The sequence below is a fragment of the Rhipicephalus microplus genome, chromosome 4 (genome assembly GCF_043290135.1).
Source record: "Rhipicephalus microplus isolate Deutch F79 chromosome 4, USDA_Rmic, whole genome shotgun sequence".
Classification (NCBI taxonomy): Eukaryota; Metazoa; Arthropoda; class Arachnida; order Ixodida; family Ixodidae; genus Rhipicephalus; species Rhipicephalus microplus.
The window spans coordinates 87,622,011-87,644,110 of NC_134703.1; the positions used below are offsets into that span (position 1 = coordinate 87,622,011).

The window sequence follows — 22,100 nt, forward strand, 5'->3', positions numbered from 1 at the left end:
GCTGCATTAGAGATCATTCTATGTGGATCAGCTACAACAGCCACAAAATAATGTTTGTGCCCATACTGCGCAGCATCTACGCAAATAATTAGATCAAGCCTTTTGTGCGAAGAGTCTTTGAGGAAGCGGGTTCGTGCCTTGCGCCTAGCCACATTTCACTGAGGGTGCACATCCCTTGGGAAAGGGCTAACCTGAAAGGTCTCCCTAATGGTATGAGCGAGCATGGTGGCGTTCTCGTCGATCGCCAGTCCTGCGTGCCTTCGAAGACGGGAGACGTATACTGTCTCCGCCATTCTTTGTGGTTCGATTACCTCGGCGAGGATTTTGTGTGCCTCTACATAGAGGAACTTATCTGTGCCAGTGCTAGTAGGAATCACCAGTATGTATTTGATGCTTTTTTTTTCTTATCAGCGCACCAATTTCGGCCTCCTCAGAGCGTGACGATTTTATCGCCGATGCGACATAGTTTATGTGGCTCATAAGAACGCATGACACAGCCTCAGGAGACTGCTCTCCCTGAGGCCACCTCTGCGGTTCGAAACTCTTGTTCTTGTAATCTGAGCATGTTCTCCATCTTTGCCTTCATGCGGGAAACAGTTTGATTGTTGCTTCCTTATGCGTTAAGTATTAGACCTAGAATACTGGTTTCGGTTTCTCGCTCGGCCTTGCCACCTTCATGGTAGAGAAGAGGGCCCTTCGTCATGAATAAGCAGACTTCGGCAACTTGACACAATGTCAGTCATTATTTCATCAGAGTTCATTTACTAGGACTTCTGCTGCTTGTCGGTTGGGTCACAATTGCACGCTGAGAAAGCGTGGGACGATGGGTGTCAGACACTGACGAGGTAAGCAAGTATGTCATTGCGCATGCGCCATTATTCTAGTGGTAAAGTTGCGAGACACCTCGTAATCTAGAAGGCTTTTGTTCTGGTGATGCCGTCTGTACCTGTAGTCTTGACTCTGTCAAAACAGGAGGGGGATGAGCAGAAGAACGAGAATGTTTACTGCATGGCCAAAATTCACCACAGGGACAAGGTGCCGTTTCATAGTACGGTACTACGTAATGCTGCCCATGACCAATATTATGTGACTGCGTGGATGAAACGGACTGTTAATCTGTAAGTAAACGTGATTTTGCAATGCATCGAGAATCGGATGCATTGTAAGCATTCTGCACGTCACCTCGTTTCGCACTGCGTCCGCGATCAGCCCAAGTTCGGCTAAGCAATGATGCCATGCGATGGCTCATTGGATGGCGTGTTATGTAACGTCATGATGACATCACACATTTTGGCAACCTGGACGTCGTGGTTACCTCGTCACGTGATGACGATTCTTTGCGTCACTCGCACTGATGTCGCCGACAGGGACTGCGACGTGGGACTGCGGCCATTTTTCGCGTTCCATTATGTATCGACGGCTTCCACCTTAAAAAGTCAGAAGCCTGTTTACTGGCCCATTGAAGCTCACCTAAACGCCAACTCAGACACAAAACGCCAACTACATGAACCCCTCTTCATATTAATGTTTTTTATATTGGTACTTATCATCCGAAGGCAGTGGGCATGATAGGTAAAAACGGTGATTAGCAGCTCTCGCTTTAGTAGGGATCCTGTGCGAAAATCCGCAACATGTCTTCTGTGATCTGTGGTAACTATGCTCGTCGTACGTGGCCCTAACACGTTATTAAGAATGCATCTTTTTTCGCTTTGCAGGGAACTCTGAGAAGGATGCTCGTCCGTTCGCTCATCGTTGCTGTCTTGGGTGAGTCATCGTATGTACGTCATTAACGTAATTTAAACCAAGCTGAATACCAAGAAGTAGTGGCCATCTCGAATCTAACTTGAAGACGTGATGTTCGCTGCTCCCACACTGAGCCAAGAGAGAGAGATAGAAATAGTTACTCACGTTAGCACTGTTCGTAAGAGCAGCTTCAGCCGAATAGATATGTCGAATGCATAATTAATAATTAAGGTTGGAGTTTAACGTACCACAACTGCGACGTGGTTATGAATGGTGCCTTCCTGAAGGGCTCTGGAAATTTCTACCTGAGCTTTCTTTAAGAGCACCTAAATCTAAACACCAGGACCCCTACCATTTCGCCTTCATCGAACCGTGGTCACCACTACAGGGTTTGTCTCGGACCTTCATAATTATGTTATGATGAAACATAGATCTCACAAAAACCCCACTTGAGAACAGAAAGCTACGCGAGTTCTGACCTCCAATATTTGTCTATTACTTGCCAGTCTTGCAAAATCAGCGTGCGACAAAGTAAAGAACAGACAATCTTGCCTCGTTTGGTTATGACTTTTTGATTCGACTGTGTTCGTACTTGAGACAGAGTAATATTTTTGTGTTGATAACCATATCCATAGAAACTCTCAAAGCCAACTAAAAAATCAGCCATGTTCTGGAGCAAGATAAAAAGAATTGTGAAAAACTCTGGCACAAACTGCCAAAAGAATGCCCGGTAATTGTTCTAGCAAAAGCCTGTTTTCACATTCTTGCTGGCCTGCTCACTAGAGGGCCTTGTACCACCGATGCTTCTATTTCTATTTATTTTGGTGCAATTTTTCAGTGTTAATTAGTTGTGCGCCGTGTACTCAAAACTTTTTGCATTCTTCCACAAAGTTATGATAAATTGTGCGTGAGTATTGGCGTGCTCGTTTGCTTCATAAATCGCATTTATAAGAAACGTCCTACGCGAAAAAAAAAAAACATCGAATGATCGACCACCACGAACACTCGTTTTTCAGACCGATTGGTGCGGAATAAACGCTTCAAGTATTACTTAAGCAATGTTGGAAGGCTCACAGATGCGTTATATCTATCTAAAGTATCACTTGCGTAAACCTAATCATAGATAAGTGGTTTTATACAGATGAAATGTACCGCTTTCTCTGCATGCGATGACTTTTGGCTGCAGTGGAACCTATGGCCACGTTACGTTTTCTTACTCTGCGTCACAAAAATGATTAAGAAGACAGAAAAAAAGAGAAAAAAGAGTGACAAAACATGAGACCGGCGTGGCATGAAATAAAATGAAACCTTTTGGTATGCAAGTGCTGTTCGCGCCGTTGGTCGTGGTAATCTTGCTGGTATCATGATTCACTGGCAACTGCTCTTATGAAGAGTCCGAGCTAAAGATTTGTTGTGCAAATGTGTGCACAGTTGTCGCTTAAACTAACCGTACGTAATGGACGTAGTTTTGAGCATATCAGCAACGTTTTATTTTTTGAGAGAACGGCTGATCTCTATTCTGTAGCGATTTCTCTTCTCTAATTTTTGACTACTGAAGTGTTTGGGGACTTATTAGACGTGTGTTACGGCAAGTATACAAGGACGCAGGTTTACGCTTTAGTATACAAATGAATGTCTTTCAATTAGTTATTTATTAAGAGTAACCTTTAAAACGAAGTGTATTACTTAGTTTAAAGGCATTTTCTGGGAGCTACGGTGCATAACTGTATCAAATAAGTGTTGTGAATAGCCCCAGTATTTTGTTATAGAAACGCCTAACTCAGCTTTTGGGTACGAGTTAATTCGTGCGTAAAAAAATAAATAACACAATTATTTCAGAAGCAACAGTTTAAATTGTTCCTCAACTTCTGGATGTTACTGAGGTAATGTTGGCTTGGGAATACGAAATGGTAGTTTCAATTACACCACAGTGAACTGACCACCGTTATGACCAAGGTTGAAGTTGTAATTGCGCACCTTTATGTCCGAGTAGTTTCTGAGACTTGTCTTTGCTAGACAAATAATTTTCATCACCATCAGCCCCCCTTTTTAGCAACATTAAAATAGCAACATGAACATTTTGCCTCTGCATAAACTCTTCAGCTACAAAATTCTAATAATCATGTCTTGTATCCTTAATAATGAATTATACATTTCCAGTTATCTCGGGAGTTACTCTTGTAAATACTAACAACACGAGGTTTTCAGCTAACCGTAATCTACTTCTACTTATAGTACGCACCAACTATGGTCAAATGACGGCAAGATTTTCATGCATAACACTGTGGAACATGCTGCCTGTTGATCTCAAATCATGCTCATTGTACTCCTTTAGTAAGCGCTTGAAGGCCTTATTGTTAAATGACTTATGACTTGAATGTTTTCTTTTGGGTTTCTTTGTTTCAAGCACATTGTCACCATTGCTCATATGGCCCTACGTTTTTGCACCATTTTCTTTTAAATATTGCTGTGATTTTGTCGCTGTTTGCTGACTGAAAAGCTAATTCTCTTTTTACTTTTTGTTAGGAGGTCCCCCTGACAGTTTTTACTTTGGGACCTCCAATTGTTCATTCGACATGCAAAAAATGTATTCATAAAAAATGTATCTATTTGAATAAACAACAACAACAAACAACAACACTTAACTGAAAACATGTTTGGTTTGATAACCAGTGCTTCCTGCGGTACACCGTACAGCATGCTTCGCATGCTTTCAAACATTTGTGGGGGCTCGAACATGGCCTGAAACTACTTGATGAGTAGCCCTGTAAGGATTTCGACATTAGCTTTTTTATTTGCTTCAAAGACTGTCAAATCTGAAACTTGCTATAATATTGCAGTGTCCTGCCACGGAGCTAAGAATGGTGTGCACATTGTATCAGCGGGGCAAATAGATGAAGTACGTCAACAGGTGAGCAGTGTTTGAGTATTCCTAACTATACAAAGTGTGGAAAGTTAATGAAAGAAAGTGGACTAATTATTGAACGTGAATTTATTCAGTTTTTGTTGTGATACGTGTGACTCTTGATTGGAAAACGTTAAAGACGGAAGCAAAACGGCAAACGAGTTATTACCTAAGTATAAAATCTTTACATGCACCACAAATCTGGCAATAATTAACCCTTCAGCTTGAACGTTTCTGTAAAACGAAGTACTATTTCATTTTAAGCTAGCCATATACTTTGTCGTGCTGGGTTAATGGGTTAACGCTATGATTCGTTATGGGCGTTAGAGGAAAAAAAAGACGCAGTTGACGAGTTTTACTTTTTACCTATTTTGTTTTGACTAAATAAGTTAACTCACATGTAGTAACGTTGAATATGTACTGACAAGTGTGGTTTAATGACACAAACTGATTTATGCTTAATGTTTTTACGACACGAGAAAGAGATTCATAACGCAAATTTCTTCTATTTGATATGCTCTTATTCGCTGACTAAAACTGTGGTGACAATTTTTATTATTTCCCAGATTTCGCCTTTCTCACAGGGGATCCTTCGTCGTCGTCTAACTTTACAAGCGAGATAGAGCTGCTCTTTTTAATGATCGATGTATATTGCGCGGTAGAGAACACTGACGACAAGTAGACAGAGGAAAATGCAGACTATCAACTGAAAGTCTATTTTTCACATACCATTTATATGAGAAAAACAAGAAAAAGAAGGTAGCTGTTAGCAAACAGCAAGAAACGAATTTGTACGCCCGATACACGAAGCAAAGCAGTATAGATTCATTGGACATGCGAGCCATCTGCCACGAAGTATACATCGATCATTAATCACTAATTGCCCCAATCGTCCACTTGGATTCGCATGTTTTACTTCTGCCTAAAGCTATGTCAGCATATCAATCAACTGCCGCTGTAATGATTAGAAATCTTGATTTATTCGCCTTCCTCAGGGAATCAACCAGGCGTACAATGGTGCAGATGTCGAGCTCTGTGAACAAGCCGGCCATGGTTACCACGCAGATGTTGCGTCGAACTGTCGACGATACCACTTGTGTGAAAAGACGGCAAATGGCACCTGGCTTCTCCGGCGTCTAACCTGCCCTCCGGGTACTTCTTTCGATGACGCGAAGGACGAATGCAGTTCGAGGAATCCGTCCTGCAGCCTAACGGACGGCTCTGCGAGTGCAATTAATCTGGATGAAGTGGAACAAGTCAGCGCGGCTGCCACCACAAGCATTCCGACTTCTCCGTCGCCACTCGACGCAGCTGAGCAAATCGTCACCGACGTTGCGGACGTAGTCGCCGAAAAGGAAAACGCTCCGGCGGACGGCAACCACGTACCCGCAAGTCACGCTATGTGCCCGACAAACTTCGGCTATTTCCCTCACATAGAGTCCGAATGCCGGAAATACTACGCCTGCGTCAGGTTCGGCCAGAGCACAGTTGTAAAGCACGTCTTCGACTGCCCCCGAGACAAGCGGTTTGACTCGGTGAAAATGTTGTGCGTGGACGCCAGCCAGGCACCAGCGTGCCAATTTGCTCCCGCCGCCAAGTACCACGACATCACGTACGACGAGGAGGAAATCTTCAACACAACGTCACTACCGGCCGGTAACGACTATGGCTTAGTCGGACTGCTGCCCGTCAACCTCACGGTAGACGCTTTAGATCACATGATGGCGCGCCTGATCATGTCTTACATGCAGTCTGGCAAAAACATCACACAGGGAGAGCTCACGGCTGTTCAGAAGATCCTGTCGGAGACTCACCCGGTGCCCCTCACCGTACTCGCCACTGTCAAGCTGGTCAGCTCGACCTTTCAGAAAGTGCCCAACGCGTCGGAATTGATGGACATGCTCTCCATTATGAACGACGAGCACGGCAAATTCTTCGGCCCCGCCTTTCTGGAGCGCAGCAGGTCGGTGGTCAGGAACCTCACGTCCCTCGTTGAAAGGTACGGCGCTATACGAGCGTTGAGTGCGGCCACTTCTTACAATAGGCTGAAGAATGCCTACGAGACGGTCCAGGATAGCTGGTTCGTTCTCAGGAACCGCACCGCGCCCTTCTTTTACTCAGGTGAGGACAACGGGCCGGCCGATGACCCCAACTATATTGTAGCCTCCATGTTTGTTCCTTCGGAGCCTTACCTTGATCAAGCTCCGTCGCGCCAAGATTATATGGTTCATAAACTAATCGATGACGTCAGTGACGAACCAACGGCTGTGGTCGCCGACGTAAACGCTAAAGTATCTGCTACCAATGTAGGCTCACCAGACGGTACAAACATTCCGGCGCAAGCTTTGAGCAAGTCATCAGTGCGCTTGAATCACCAGCACTCAGTGGAAGCTGTTGCGCCGTCCTCTATGGATATCAGGCGCGTTGGATCGAATGCGCAAGCACATGAGGAGCAATCTCTGTCTTCGGATAGGCCGAGTGAATCGAGACAAGCGCCTGTAAAGCAGGTGATGCTTCACGGTAATCACGTAGGAGACTACATCGGAAGTGGGCCAGAGCGCCAAGAGGTCACGTACACAAACATGCATCCACATTTGTTTGTGCATGACAACGAGAACTACGAGGACTACGACTATTTTGGCGACATTGAAGACGAATACTTTGTGCCAGATTTGGGCAGCCGTCACGAAGATCTCGCTATGATGTTGCATGCATAGGCCGCACCAAAGCCGTGCATCTTCGTGATGGCCAAAACCAGGTACAGCTGTTTGTGTGTTTCCAATCTATCTTTTATGTTTATTCCTTCTTTTATTGGCTATCTAAAGCAGCCCGAGGGACATTGCATGAGGGGTGTGCAAAAGAATAAACAGTAATAGGTGACAGTAAAAATCACAACAAATAATTCTTTACGGCAGTTTATCAGTGGACATGGTGATGTGGGCGGGAAGGTCATTGCAGTCTCGCGCCGTCTGAAGGATAAGCGATTTCTAGAAAGGTTTCGTTCGGGTACGTACGGGATAGGCGGCGTTCAGGTGGCAATGACGTGATATCCAATGTGCAGCTCTGATGAATGCATTGCCTTGTGGCAAGGGATGAAATAACTTATAATAAACACAAAGACGTAAAATTTTGTGGGGAGTGACAAGATAAGGAATGTTAAGCTGATATTTTACTGTTGTCACACTTATGTTTGTCGAGTAATTCGATGTAATAAATCTGGAATCATTATTCTTGATGGATTCAACCATGTTTGTAAAATCAGCTTGATGATAAAAAAAAACGACATTGCGAGTGTTTCATAAGCTATTAATTTAGTATCGGTAGGTGTTGAGGCAAAGTTGCGTCGAAGATAAACCAGGATTTGACTAGCAGAATGAATAGTGTTAATAATATGTAGCGACCATGTTAAACCACAGGAAATTTGTACGCCTAATATTGAATGATAGTGTTAGAAGGGGTTGCGCTGTAATAGCATAGAGTGTAAGTGTTACGTCAATAAAAAGTTATTGTAAAAGTTATATGAATATTTGGAGACATTAGCCAGTTTTCACACCATTCCTGCATAGTGTTGATATTCATCTGCTAAGTAGCAAAATGCAAAACCTTGCGATATAACATGCAATCATCACCGAATGGCATAATATTAGATTTTATGTTATGTGGCAGGTCGTTACTATGTAATGTTTGGCAGGTCATTAATATTTAATGTTGTGGGAAGCCGGACGGAACACTAGGGAGGTGAGACATGCAGAAGTTAACAATAACATACGTGCCGGCGATCATGGTCAGCAAAATTTATAATATATGAGCCTACGACGGGAAGGTACTGTTCAGAAGTGAGAACAGAGAAAAAGGCAATATTTTATTTATTAGTGGCATCTTATTTGGCTGTAGGACAACCATTGGGATCAATTAATAATATGCCTTCTGTCTATTCAGGTTAAATAGTCTTGCTAAACCATTTGGTGGTTTTCGGGCAGCAAAAATTGTAGCTTGCTGCCATACAATAATTATTAGCTTGCATGACTGATGTTATATAATCCTTGGCTGCAGTAAAGTACGTCTACCATGGATAATTGGGATTGGAAAGGCTTTGTGGATTTAAATAAAATCTCATCTTTTATTGTCAAGCGTTTTAGGGAAGAAAAGGAAAAAAGCAACAAAAAGTGGAGAGGTCAACCAGAAGCACGTCCGATGTCGAGGACTGGGCTTGATGGTGGCGACAATTTTGCTCTTAGCCGCAGCATCTAATTTTCAAACAGCGACCACTTAGTTTCAATGGAGTGCGAGTGAGAACGAATTGTGAATTGTTCGCAAAGTACATCTAGTTCATCAACCATGGAAGTGTAATCGCCTTTGTCGTGTATTGCCGGAGTTTTCTTGGCTTTGTTGTATAACTGGACAGGGTACTATGAGCAACAGGTCGATCACCAAGTGTTGCAGGAACATATGCTGGCAGGTGTCGGTAAAATTAGATCAAATGTGTCGGAAGAAAGAGTTGAAGTGTGTGTTGGTTCACTGAAAAGGTGGGATAGGCTGAATATAAGACATGCGCTCAGGAAATGAATTTCGCTGTTATTTCTTCACATTGTGTCTGCAGGGTTAGTCTACTCTGTCGTAATAAGGTCGAAAAGCGTCTTTTTCGGCACTCCGGACTGTTATGCCGGACCTTTGAATATTTTAAATGTTACAAATAGAAATGCGCAGTGCACAAAGCGATATTTTAGCTACTATTCCATCGCTTCGTTCTACGGCGGTTTACGCGCAGCTTTCTTTTTTTTACGGCTGGCATGTGAAATCAATGTAATGGCGGATAAAATTTGCCCACAGGTATAACATCCATTGAAGCAAAGAGACTACAATGCAGCACCCATATACTTTTTTTCATTCCTCTTAGCATGGAATGTCTGAATTGAACAAGCGTACTCTTCAGCGTGAATGAGCTAATTTGAGCTGATTTGATTTCTGTTCGTTTTGCTTGTGAAGTCTCAGAGGGTAAAACACTCAGTCCAGGACCCGATTAGCTGCCAATATAGCCAGCTGGCCCGGTCAATCAATCTCCACTGGTCGTCAAGGACTGGTCGGAAAGAGTGGATTCTCAGTGGGGAAGGGAAGTATTCTATAGGTTGGTTGGTGTCGGGACATTCACAAGTGGAATGGTACAAGCTTGGGTGGCCTCCACGCAAAGGACATTGTCTGGATAACGAGGGATGCAGGGAAGCGCAGGTTTCTGCACGTAGTCGTCACCAAAGCAAATCTACGAGTATCGGTTGACTCCATTTGTTTCCTCCTCCTAATAAGTTGATGAACTGTCGCAAATGCTTATCATAGTTAACGGTTCTAGATACAAACTCAGGCCGCATTGAAGTACTTTGCGGTGCCCATCAGGGCTACCCATCATGCAGGCCACGAACAAAAACTTTGCGTGACTAATACAGAGAGCAACCCAATATACTGGCCACAAACAAAAGCTTACGTTTCGTGGCTTGCCTTCCTACTGGACATATTCGATAGTTATCATCATCATTATCGTGCAATATTTTTGTGGGTATACGAGACCCGTATAAAGATCATATCAATAAGAAGAAGAAGGAAGAAGAATGGGCGCGCGGTAGTAGACGTCAATGCGCGAGGACGCGTGTCGGTGCTGAGGAAACGCAGAAATCGAATCCGGTTCCACAGTTAGACCTTCGGCGCTCAGCAAGGAAATCCAGTTACAGTGGGCCACGGAGGACGGCCACGCAGCTCAGACTACCCGCGCCATGACCTCTTCCACGGCCCATTTGCGAGGGAGTGTTCAATGTCAAGTCCCTTCCGTCGAGGAACTCGACAAGGCGGCGTCTCGTCGTAGCGACCACATCATCGCGGGCTCCTACGCAGTCGTGTCTCCCGAAGACGGTACAGCCGCGTGGTACCGGTACGGCATCTTCGTGTCCTCGTTGACGCTGGTCACGCTCGCGATGGGCTTCGGACTGTCTCACATGCTTCGGCGGCAGCTGTTCGGCTGCATGGATCCCGGCTGCTTCGAGGCGGCCACCACGCTGGGCAGCTCGCTGCAGGATGCGCGTGGCGATCCCTGCGAGGACTTCTACGGCTTCGTGTGCGGCGGCTGGCAGCGCTCCAATCCAGTGTTCGCCAATCACTTCCAGGTGAGAACTCATGGCGTCCTTAAGCGATACTACGACCGATTTTGATGCGTTTGGCACCGGGCAGTAGCACCTGTGCAGAGCACCTATAGGTGGGCGCCTTCATAGTCGAATAAACGTGTGCGGGTGTGATATTAAGCCAATTCAACAACGATGCCAATGAAGGCATAGGGGTCATTATTTGTGGCCTCTTAAATCTATTTTATGTAGGTGTGTAGGGATAAGCCAAAGCGGACAAAATTATGACCGGTCTCAAATATAGGCACCGCACCTGCAGCCTCCGGATAACGCGCATGATGCTCTGCCAAGTGCAAATTCAGCCCCCTGGCGGGGAGTTGTCTCTTTGTCCTCTTGTTCGTCACATTTATATCAATCATAAGGCAATAGAGTGAAAAAAAACTACAAATAACGCACCATATACCTCCATTGCTATATTCTAGTGTTAATTTTAATTGAGGTTTTCACAAAGAAATACTAGCCGTTGGAATCCCCCTTCTCTAGTAGTACCACATACTATAACTATTTTAGTGGGTGAGTCGCTCGCGCGTGGCAATTAAAATTACGCAAAAAGATTGAAAGCCAGTCCTTACTTGGTGTGGCATACGAACGGCTAACCGATGTTCTTTCGTAACAGAGGTGATGGGGGGCTCGGAATGCACAGCACGCACACATACAAAAGGAATAACAGAAGACGACGCATGTGAAGACGACGCATTCCTTGCGCTGTGCATTTCGCGAACCTCCCCCCTCAATTAGCATGAACGAACACTGACTCGCCAACTCATCATTTCACTGAATCGATGTTTTAGCAAGGGCGTTCTAGTACACTCAGAAAAGGCTTCAGGCAGCGTCGATTGACCAAAGTTCAGCGTTTGTAAGAAAAATTTTCGCTGACGTCATTTGCCTTATCTGAGCAACTTGTCCTGATTGTATACCTGTGGTACGCTGCAGGCCCTTCAGCAGCGCGTGGCCCTGGCAGCCATCGTCAGTCTAATGCTGGAGGACGGTGACGGACCCAAGCTGACGCACCGGGTGGCACGCCTCTTCCAGCGCTGCGCGCAGCTGGCGTTCAACGAGCAACACCGACTGCACGAGCTGCGAGCGTTTTTGGCGCGCTTCAACCTCAGCTGGCCCAAGTCACAACCCAGGTTCGACTGTACAGTGTTAATTTTAAGGGCGAAGCTCCGTACAGTCTAGAGCAGTCCCGCATCCCTCCGACGTAGGCATCACAGCATAGCCACAGACAGACAGACGGACATACGGATGGACGCTTCGCCCCACTCATCCTTCACTGCGTGAATTTGCTGCGATTTTTTTAGATGCAGAGCAGCCTATGGGAAATCTAATCGTAAAGTGCGTAACAATCCTTACTGCACATGCAGTAAGGATTGTTACTGCGCATGCGCTGGCAGAAGCATAACCAGAACGCGCTAGCGCGTTCTGGTCGGTGTAAAAAACTGGGTGAGACGCTGTGTCTTTTTTACGCTCTCTCCGCAATCACGTGATGGCGCCGGGGAACGAGATTCTGCTCACGCGCTATGAACCAACATGCTCCTGCGTGGCGTCCACTAAAAAAGTTCGGGATGAGTAACAGCGACAGAAACTACAGTGAATTCATGGCGTGCTTCACTTGCAAGAGCCCGTTAACATTGGGCGGAATGCCCGTGATGAAATGTAAGTCGACCCATTCGCTGCTTCACATGCTATTCATGGTTCCCTTAAGTGGGAGAAGGTGTAATTTTGTCTCTGGCATTAAATTGATATACAAGAGAAGATTTGCCGGGATGCGTTATCTATTCCCATTGAGCTATTCCCACTCAGCATCACTAGTAATTCTGAAGACGGTGGGCTATGCATGTCTACTGGCTGTACCTTGCGCGTCGCTAGCTAATCTGATACACTGGCGTAGCCCGGGTGAGGGATGGGGTGGTTCAACCGTCCTTCCCGGTATATTTCAGTTTTACATACATACATACATACATACATACATACATACATACATACATACATACATACATACATACATACATACATACATACATACATATGGTGGTGGTGGTGTGGTGCTGTGGTGGCGCTGTGTTTTATCGGAAGGCATCGGAAGGCGATGCAGCTGGTAGCCATGTCATGCCGAGCTAAAAGATAGCGATGTGGAGGCTGCGCTGGAACATTCGCAGTGTGTCACCACGTGTTTATATGCGCCATGTTTTTTCAGATATGCGGCTGCATACCTACCACTCTCACTTATGATTATTTTTAAACTGGTGATTATTGTGGTGCTAAATCTATAATAATCACGAATCAACTCGCCGAAGCAGCAGTTTTAGCAGTATTAGGAGGCCCTAAAACATAGCGGCACAAGGACTGTCGTGCGGTTGGCAGCCCACCAGTCCGTTCTCTTCGAATGTCGGTATTCAAAGCGCTGCCGCCTGCGCTGCAGGTCCAAGTTGGATATCCTGGACACACTGGTGGCCCTCTCCCTGGACTGGGGCATACCCGTGTTCTTCCACCTGAGCGTAGACACGTACTTCAAGCGACGAGGCCTGCGTGTCCTGCACTTCGGCAGCAACCCGTACATGCTCGAGTGGTTCATGGCGCGCAATACCCTGCAGGAGAAAGGGACACTGCTCGCCTACTTCAACCGAGCCTCGATCATACTCAACGGCTCGAACGCATGTCCGGAAACCGTGGAAAAAGCAAGTAGAAAACTATGAAATGCCATAGTTCAGAATACAAGCTTATTGCAACCTTAGCGTTGCTGAGGATCTGCCCTTAGGAATTATTCACTCGTGATAAGCTGTAGGGTCGCTTAAGGAAGCCAGTTCAAGCTGACATTTTAAATGCGGGAAAAGTGTCGTTTACGCAACGGAAATGTTGACCTCAGCGGGATGAAACTGTAGGGACTTCGCTTGATCTTTCTGTGTAGTTTGTTGGTGATTTCAAATTTACGTGTACAACTTTGCATTTCGTGAAAGAATAGACTTTTCGCTTACAAGATAATACGCATCGGCTGATTCTAGCTTGGGGATAACAGGTGTGTCTTGGTCTTCCTCTTTTGCTTGAGTGTTAATAGAGAGTTTTAGTACTGCGGAATGGTGCTACGTACGCATCACGCAAGCGCCTTGCGTTACGTGGCGTCGTTTGCCACTAATCGGCTTTTAGTACGCCGTAGTACCCGCGTACGTAACAAGCGTGAAGCGTGCTGCGCCATCTGGTAGATCAAAATAGAAGCACTTGTTGTTGACAGCCAATGTGAGCCAATCGTAGTGTTATAGCCATATTATGGCCATATTTTAAGCCACAGAGCCGGTCGGTGCTTGCCTTTGATGCCGCCATTTTGCTAAACGAAGTCTCGCGCTGTCGCGAACTTGTTCCGAGAGCGGCGCGATCACCTCATACGTACGCACGCACGCATCTCATGCGTGCGTACGTAGCGGCTGCGTACGTAACGCGATACGTGCGCGTTGCGGTCTGCGCATGCGCAATACGCAAAACGTGGCGTCCTTACGTACGCAACGCCGCCACGTACGCAACGTACGCTGTACTAAAACTCTCTATTATATTATCTGCTTACGCACTGCAGCTTTCAATCTGCTATGATCAATTGTGAATTAATTTTTGTCGCAAGTGCCCCAACAGATAAACAATAATCGTTTTCATCAGCATCGAAGCTGTAGCCTTTAGTACAGAAGGTAGGATGTAAATTTAATATGAATTTGTTCGAACGATCCCACAGCACACTTTCAGCATAACTTTGACATATGGAGCAAGCGGCGCTGTGTTACAATGCCACAACATGCAGGTTCTCATGCTGGACAACCGAGTACTGTCCGCAGTAGTGCCGTCGCTGATGGATCCACGACCTGACTTTGACATGGAGTACGTCACCTTCCGTGAGCTGGACTTCATCACCGGCCCGGAGCTCTCTGCGGCAGAATGGCTGCAAGTACGTTACTACAGTTGTGTTTCAAAGCGTGAGAACGATGTTTTGAGAGCTTTTGTTTCAACCCCTTCAGGGTGCTGTGCGCACTATTTGGTGCACAAAGATTCTGCAAAAAAAAAACTAAATGGAAGTGATGAATATAGTACTTACAATGTGCCCAATGCAGTTCAGGAAACTGTTCTGTATTTTTTGCTGTAAATGAAGATACAGGCGCACCTCTTTGTTAACCTGAACATGCGATCGTCAACCACCGAGTCAATAAGCGCTGTTCAACGAAGCTTGTCGGTGATATAAACGATGATACGCGCTTATACCTGTTTAACAGTACTGTGCTGCTGTCTTTATCTAGGCTGTTCCGGGAACCGGACGACGGGACGCTGGTAACTGGCACTTATTGACTCGGTGATCGAAGCTCGCGCCTTGAGGTTATAAAACTGATTGATATGTGGTGTTTAACGTCCCCAACACCACCATGTGATTATTAGGGACGCCATAGTGGAGGGCTCTGTTAATTTAGACCAACTGGGGCTTCTTTAACGTGCACCCAAATCTGAACACACGGGTCTACAGCATTCTCGCCTCCATCGAAAACGCAGCCGTCGCAGCCGGGATTCGATCCCATGACTTGCGTGTTTCAGGTTAAAAAATTACACGACTTCTGCATTATACAGAAAAAAAATCGTTGTACATAGCGATTGTGATGCATTGCGGTATTTTGAGTGTTGTTCAATTGCGTGATCGGTGGCGTTTGAACAGAGAAACGGAGAGAATGTTGTCCGGCACTCGCATAAACAATTTCCGCGTAATTAGGGAGTTTCAGAATAGCGCACCGCGATTCTTGCGTGGCGGTCGCTGCCACTGCGCATGCGTCGTACGCGAGCCACCATTCGCGTTCACGGTTTACCCGCAAAAAATCCGAAATAGCGTGCGGCGATCACGGCCCGCGAGGCCCGCGAAACGCTTGTTTCGAGACTATGTGTAGTTTCCATGCATTTGAGTTCGTGGACCAGCTAAAGTCCCTAGATTGTTCCCTAGGAAGGGCAAACGTTATTCTAAAGCTCCCTATTTCCTCAGATGAGGTAGCGTGTCCTGAAGTTAATTAAAACTGGCTATATACTAATATGGGCTTCAGATCCCGTCGGGCGACTTCGTAGTAACACTGGCGTTTCAAGGTGGAAGACCTCTATATGCGTCAGTAGTTGGTTGTTTCATAGGCGCATCAGCGGAAGCGGAGAAGGCTCTCGCTTTTCCTTTTCTGAAAAGAAGCGATAAGTTAACCGTGGTAGGATAATGACTTTATGTGTTAGTCATCCTTTGTAATATTTCATCTTTGCCCAAGCATGTGTCAACACTAGAATAGAGCAAGTAAACAGCACTGCAGGTTCACCTTGTCAAAAAATGTTATAGAGATGAGAAGAGGCAAATGAGTACCCAAATTCGAGCTCTTCGCGCCAGTGAAAAAAAAAAAGCATTTGTATTACTGGGGAGCGTTATTAGCCATCTTACTTTCTAAGCCTAAATTTTTCATGCATTGTACTGTTAAAGCATGCTGTGGCTTTATCTTCCTGCAGACTGTAAACCAGCACCTCCCCATCGACATGGGCCTGGACGACGAGATCTTCGTTGTGAACCGGCGGCTGCTGCAGCTTCTTGCGTGGCTCGTCGCCGGCTTCGATGACCCCTCCGCGCTACTCTCGTACATCACGTGGCACTTGGCGCGGCACCTGGCGCCCATGACGTCGTACCCGCTGTCGTTCGCCCAGTTCGCTGACGCTGCCAGTACGCCGGGTTCCCGGAGTGCCTACACCGCCACGCTGGGCTACATGATCAGCCGCTGCTACGTGGACGCCGACTCCAAGATGCCGTTCGCCTTTGCGCGCGTCTTCGCGCGGCGCTGGCTGCCGCCGCAAACGGCGCAGAACGTGAGCGCCATGCTCTCTCGCATCCGGGTGATGGCCCACGCTACGATGGCCGCCGTGTCCTGGATGGACGAGAAGACCAAACGAGCTGCGTTCGAGAAACTGGCCACGCTGCGCTCCATCGTCGGCAGTCCCGACAACATGTCGTCGGACAGTGCCCTGCAGTCGCTGTACCCGTACGTGCCCGACTTGAATGGTTCGTACCTCGAGATGGCTCTATCGTTGCACGTCGCGGAGCTGCGTTATGCCAAGAGGTTTCTGCGCCCAGCCAACGGGTCGGAGGCGTCGTCCAGCCAACGGGTCAACGTGCCGTTGACTCTGGTCAATGCCTTCTACCTGCCCGTGTACCACGTGGTGGTCATACCAGCGGCCATCCTGTACCCGCCCTTCTACATCACTTCGAATCCGGCGTCGTACAATTACGGCAGCCTGGGTCACGTGTTGGGCCACGAGTTGACGCACGCGTTCGACCCGGACTTGGGCCTGTATGGCCGCGACGGTCTGCGCCACGACTGGTGGACTCCGGCATCGCGCAAGATGTTCGAAGCGAAGCTGGCCTGCCTGCGCCGGCTGTACAACGAGATACCCTGGTCCGGTGGCGTCAACTTCGGCGACCACGCGCTTTCCGAGAACTTTGCCGACAGTGGTGGCGTGCTCAAGGCGTACCGCGCTTTCAAGGCTGCACCGAAGTTAGGTGCGGGCAACCAGCGAGCCGAAGACCAGGAGTCGCCGGTGCTGTCCCGGTTCAGCGCCGAGCAGCTGTTTTTTGTAAGCAGCTGCTTCAAGTGGTGTTCCCGGGACGAGAAACAGGGCCCCGGTTGGTACTCGCCACCGCGCATGCGCTGCAATGTTCCCCTGCTCAACATGCCAGAATTCGCCGAGGCGTTTGAGTGCGGTGCAGGAAAGACGATGAACCCAGCAACTCGATGCGACTTTATGTGACTGCCGTACTTTCAATCGATTCAATTGCGCACGTCCCTCGTGCGCCTTAGTATAGTTAATTACACGAGCAATTTCATTGACGTTTCGTTTATTGCCTATAATCGCACGAAATTGAAAATTGTAGAATCTAGCCGACAATGCTACTTTATCATTATCGTAATTATCATCATCATGGCTTAGGAAATCACGTGAGTAAACTCCACGTTGAAAGCGGTGCACTGTGGGATACCTCGTTCTCGCAATAAAATGGTCGTTCTTTCTGATTCTTTCAATCGACAAAGTCTTGCCATTGATTTGAAAGGTAAGTTGGAAGGCTGTCCGTCCCCCAAAAAAGTGAGGAGCACATTCGAATGTAAGTGCTTGCTCAAATTCAGTTCATTTCTACCTTACCAAACCTGATACAACCACGCTCGTTTCCTTTTAATTAGCCCCGTCCTCGAAAATGATTGTGCTTATAGAGAGCGTGTTTTTCTCGGCGAACCTTTGCTGTTTTACCGAGACATAGCTTACTTTCTCACAGTACTCTAAGCCGAGGAAGTGAACGTAGCGTCAAATGCTAATTCCCCCACCCCGAAATATCGCCATGCCCCAGCTGAAAATTCATGGTGTCACTCTGGCTGGAAATAAAAATGACCTGACCCTTTCGCTCGCCTCTTCTCACTTAATTCATGTCGACATAAATCGACGACTTACCTGCTTCTATTGGTAAGCAATAAGGGCATCTTAATAATGGAGCAACCTGCATTCCTTTTGATTCAGTGTACGAGAAGCAGTGTAATTGAAAAGGAATATGCAGAAGCTCTACTGGGGTTGCTTGCTTGCTTTAACAGGTTGGCCGAAACTCCGACAGGTAAGGTAAATATAAACATCAAAGCACAAAGGCAGAATAAGGAAAGTTATTGACATTTCCCCCTTGCGACTTAAATTACATTACATGTATTTCTTTAAATAATTAAATGCTTCGAGCATACTGACACTATGTCAACTTCACCACCTTTGATGACGCTGCCGTTTTCAATTTGCTTGGTAAAATGATCTGCCATATACGCGAAGAGGTGCAAGAGGCTGAACGCTTACCCACACTCTTGTGCACTGCCATCGTCGGTGCAACCAAGGCTAGGACCACACAAGGCAGAAGTCTTCTGTGGTCCTAGCCTTGATTGTGCTACAAGTACACGGTGGTGCTCCGTCATCACGCTCCGTACAGCAGTCGGCAAGCTTAATGCCAACGCTCCGCTCTGTGTCCTGACTCTTGAAACGATGTGATGGACCCTAGCGCCATGTAGCTTTGGACTCTGTTGCTGAGATGTTAACAATGTACGCCGACATAATGTCCAAAAATACCGTGCGGCGCCGAGATCTTCGCTGGTGGCATTAGTCAGAACAGTCGAGGTCCCGCTGCATTGCCTTCGAGCTTAGTGTGCTGACATCATTGCTGCCGGCTTATGCACAAACAGTAGGCGTGCTCTCATGAACGCCTCCTCAACAACTACGAATGGCTTAGATGCAGCTGTGGCGACTAGCGCGGCTCTGTTAGCTCAAGGGGTAACGCGCGCGGGTTGTGAGTGAGTAGTCGGAGGTTCGAAACGCGCGATGTACCGCCGACCTTCTTTTTTTTTCTTTCATAGAGCTGACTGTTCAATTTATTACAAATGAGGGAATGAGAAAGTTTCCTGGATGTGTCGCCCAAGAAACCACCATGTATGTACGCAGACATAGGTATTTCTGAATTTTGCAATATACGGCAGGCACTGCCAAAAGGAAAACTTTAGACACATTAGAAATCTCCTGGCTAAAATTACCTGAACGTGACCGTTTCTTTGCAACGAAACCGTGCAAATACAATGAAATGGTGTCCGAAAAGCACGATCATTCTGTTGTCTTGAAATGACGTTCTATTAAGAGCTTAATGCTCTCCTGGTGCGTATGCTTAACCGCAATGCATGTCGAAAAGCAGTAGAAAGAGTTGAGGCCCTTATCACCCGCGATAAGGCTCAATTTTTCTCGGACGTCACGGCTGCAACGATGCACAGAATCCGCGTTTATTCCTGGCTAAGTGCTCCTTGATACGTCAGCTTCACTGCAATGCATGTCGAAAAGGCAGTTGAAAAAGTTCAGGCTCTTATCAGCTCCGATAAGACTCAGCTTTTGTCTGACGTCACATCTAGCATCGATGAAGCTAAAGGCACATTTTTCGTCCCACAGAGGACAAAAACGAAGCAAAAAAATTTCCCACGGTCTGTGCTGTTGAGAAGCCAACTTCTTGCCCGAACTTGCGGAGATGGGTTTCCGCGATGAAGGTGAAATAAACTTTATTTGGTACTGATGAAGCCGATCAGACACCGCCCCGAAGGGGGGTTGAACGCAGTTGCTGGCCACACCCATGCCGGCAGTGCAAGACCATGGCCCTCCGCCAGTTCGCAGGCCTCCTGGACAGCTTTTACGGAGCGAATATATTTTCTCCAAACGTTCCTTGACAGCGACCAGACGGCCCGGCCTCGTGATGACTGTCCTTCAACACGCACAAGATGCTAAGTGAAACGTCAGGCAAAAGTTGTGTCTTAGGAAAATGTGGAGAGCATCTCCGTAATAACGAAACCCCAACACCACAAATCGTGAGAATTTGGCTTCCCAACAATAGAGACCGTGGGAAAATTTTTGGACTCGTTTCTGTCACCCGTGGGACAAAAAATGTGCCTTTAGCTCCATCGCTGCTGCATGTGACATCGCACAAATGTTGATCCTTATCGGGGCTGATAAGGGCCTCAACTTTTTTCACTGCTTTTTTGACATGCATTGCAGTGAAGCAAACGTATTAAGAAACACTTATTTTGGAATATACGTGAACTCAGTGCACGGTTGCAGTGAGTGACGTCAGACAAAAGTTGAACCTTATTGGGGCTGATAAAAACCTCAACTTTTTCAACTGTTTTTTTTTTGACATGCAGTGCAGTGAAGCGAACGTACCAGGAGGAGGTTTAGCTGGGAAACATGTCTTTTTTTCTTATGAAAGCCGCTTGGTCGGTCTTACAAAGCCAGAAATTGTATGAGAAGAGGCATGGAGAAGTCTGCTTTATAAACAAAGGTTCATTATCACACACAGTTGTTACTCTGAGGACATTCAGGTTTGATTTCTTGTTATAATGCGTAATCAGTCACTCATGGTGGGATAAACCAGGATATCTCGGTAGTCGCTTTGTTGTGGGTATATAATAGGTATAATAGAGAGCATTATGGTGACCTTTCGTTAACACAATAGTGTTAAAAGGCTCGTTTCCCAGAAGTTCCTGTGTCAATGCCGGCACCGTTGGTTGTGAGAGAAAATGCAGCGTTGCCGTGAGCGAGGTTCAAGGTAAACTAAATAAAAAGTTTTGAAAAATTCGGGAAGAATTTTGACCAACTCTCACTGAGAGAGCAACGTGTATGTCTTATGGATGCCCGCTCAATCTTCCCTCCCGGGCAACGAAACCACCCACACCTTAGCTCGAGAGTTCGTGAGCCGAGCAGGTGCAGGAATGACGCGAAGCCCGCGTTTGGAGAGAAAGCCCGCATGGTATACAACGAAATCACCTGACAGTACCGATTAGGGAGGCAGCATTATTTTTCACCACATTCCTAAATAAATAAACAGCAGTGGACAACATGGCACTTATTACAAACAGTCAACTTGATTGATATGTGAGGTTTAACGTCCCAAAACCACCATATATGATTATAAGGAACGCCATAGTGGAGGGCTCCGGAAGTTTAGACCACCTGGGGTTCTTTAACGTGCACCCAAATCCGAGCACACGGGCCTACAACATTTCCGCCTCCATCGGAAATGCAGCTGCCGTAGACGGGATTCAATCTCGCGACCTGCGGGTGAGCAGCCGAGTACCTTAGCCACTAAGCCACCACGGCGGGGCAACAAACAATCTCCTTCCCAAACCCGATTGCTTACAGTCATTACTATTCAGATCTCTACTCCAACAAATGTTACCTCTGAAATCAACAGGCGGACCACAAACACATTATCCGGGGTTGTCCTAACCTCGTGAAGGGGCCAAATTTCAAATATTTCAACGCACAGCAGGGGGAGGCCGTGCTGCTTAGCTCAAACATACAGGACCAGCTACAAGAAGTTGGCTTCCCAACAGAACAGACCGTGGGAAAATTTTTTGACTCGCTTTTGTCACCTGCGGTACGAAAAATGTGCATTTAGCTCCATAGCTGCTGGATGTGACGTCAGACAAAACTTGAGCCTTATCGGGGCTGATAAGGGCCTCAACTTTTTTCACTGCTTTTCGACATTCATTGCAGTGAAGCGAACGCATCAAGAAGCATATGCTCGGAATATGCGTGGAATCGGTGCACGGTTTCAGTAGTGACGTCAGAAAAAAGTTGAGCCTTATCAGAGCTGATAAGGGCCTCAAACTTTTCGACTGATTTTCGACATGCATTGCAGAAAAGCAAACGTATTCGGGGAAGTTTAACTAGGAAACACGCCGTTTTTTTTTTCT

The 22,100-nt window shown here is 46.6% G+C and overlaps 2 protein-coding genes across 2 annotated transcripts; both read left to right on the forward strand.

Moving 5' to 3' along the window:
- Positions 1-1,632: 1,632 nt before the first annotated feature.
- On the forward strand, positions 1,633-7,883 carry LOC142814497 (uncharacterized). Its single transcript, XM_075893279.1, has 3 exons — positions 1,633-1,764; positions 4,584-4,654; positions 5,644-7,883. The coding sequence occupies exons 1-3, from the start codon at positions 1,731-1,733 to the stop codon at positions 7,363-7,365; spliced, it is 1,827 nt and encodes a 608-aa protein (XP_075749394.1). The 5' UTR covers positions 1,633-1,730; the 3' UTR covers positions 7,366-7,883.
- A 124-nt stretch (positions 7,884-8,007) lies between these two features.
- Positions 8,008-17,870, forward strand: LOC119172778 (endothelin-converting enzyme 2). Its single transcript, XM_037423922.2, has 5 exons — positions 8,008-10,797; positions 11,746-11,942; positions 13,235-13,490; positions 14,597-14,740; positions 16,309-17,870. The coding sequence occupies exons 1-5, from the start codon at positions 10,411-10,413 to the stop codon at positions 17,596-17,598; spliced, it is 2,274 nt and encodes a 757-aa protein (XP_037279819.2). The 5' UTR covers positions 8,008-10,410; the 3' UTR covers positions 17,599-17,870.
- The last annotated feature ends 4,230 nt before the right edge of the window (positions 17,871-22,100 follow it).

Bases quoted from the DNA above. Each gene is read 5' to 3' on its own strand.
- LOC142814497 (XM_075893279.1), top strand. From the start codon at position 1,731: ATGCTCGTCCGTTCGCTCATCGTTGCTGTCTTGG. The intron at 1,765-4,583 runs GTGAGTCATCGT...ATAATATTGCAG, and splicing joins GCTCATCGTTGCTGTCTTGG to TGTCCTGCCACGGAGCTAAG. The intron at 4,655-5,643 runs GTGAGCAGTGTT...CGCCTTCCTCAG, and splicing joins TAGATGAAGTACGTCAACAG to GGAATCAACCAGGCGTACAA.
- LOC119172778 (XM_037423922.2), top strand. From the start codon at position 10,411: ATGACCTCTTCCACGGCCCATTTGCGAGGGAGTGTTCAATGTCAAGTC. The intron at 11,943-13,234 runs GTTCGACTGTAC...CCTGCGCTGCAG, and splicing joins TGGCCCAAGTCACAACCCAG to GTCCAAGTTGGATATCCTGG. The intron at 14,741-16,308 runs GTACGTTACTAC...ATCTTCCTGCAG, and splicing joins CTGCGGCAGAATGGCTGCAA to ACTGTAAACCAGCACCTCCC.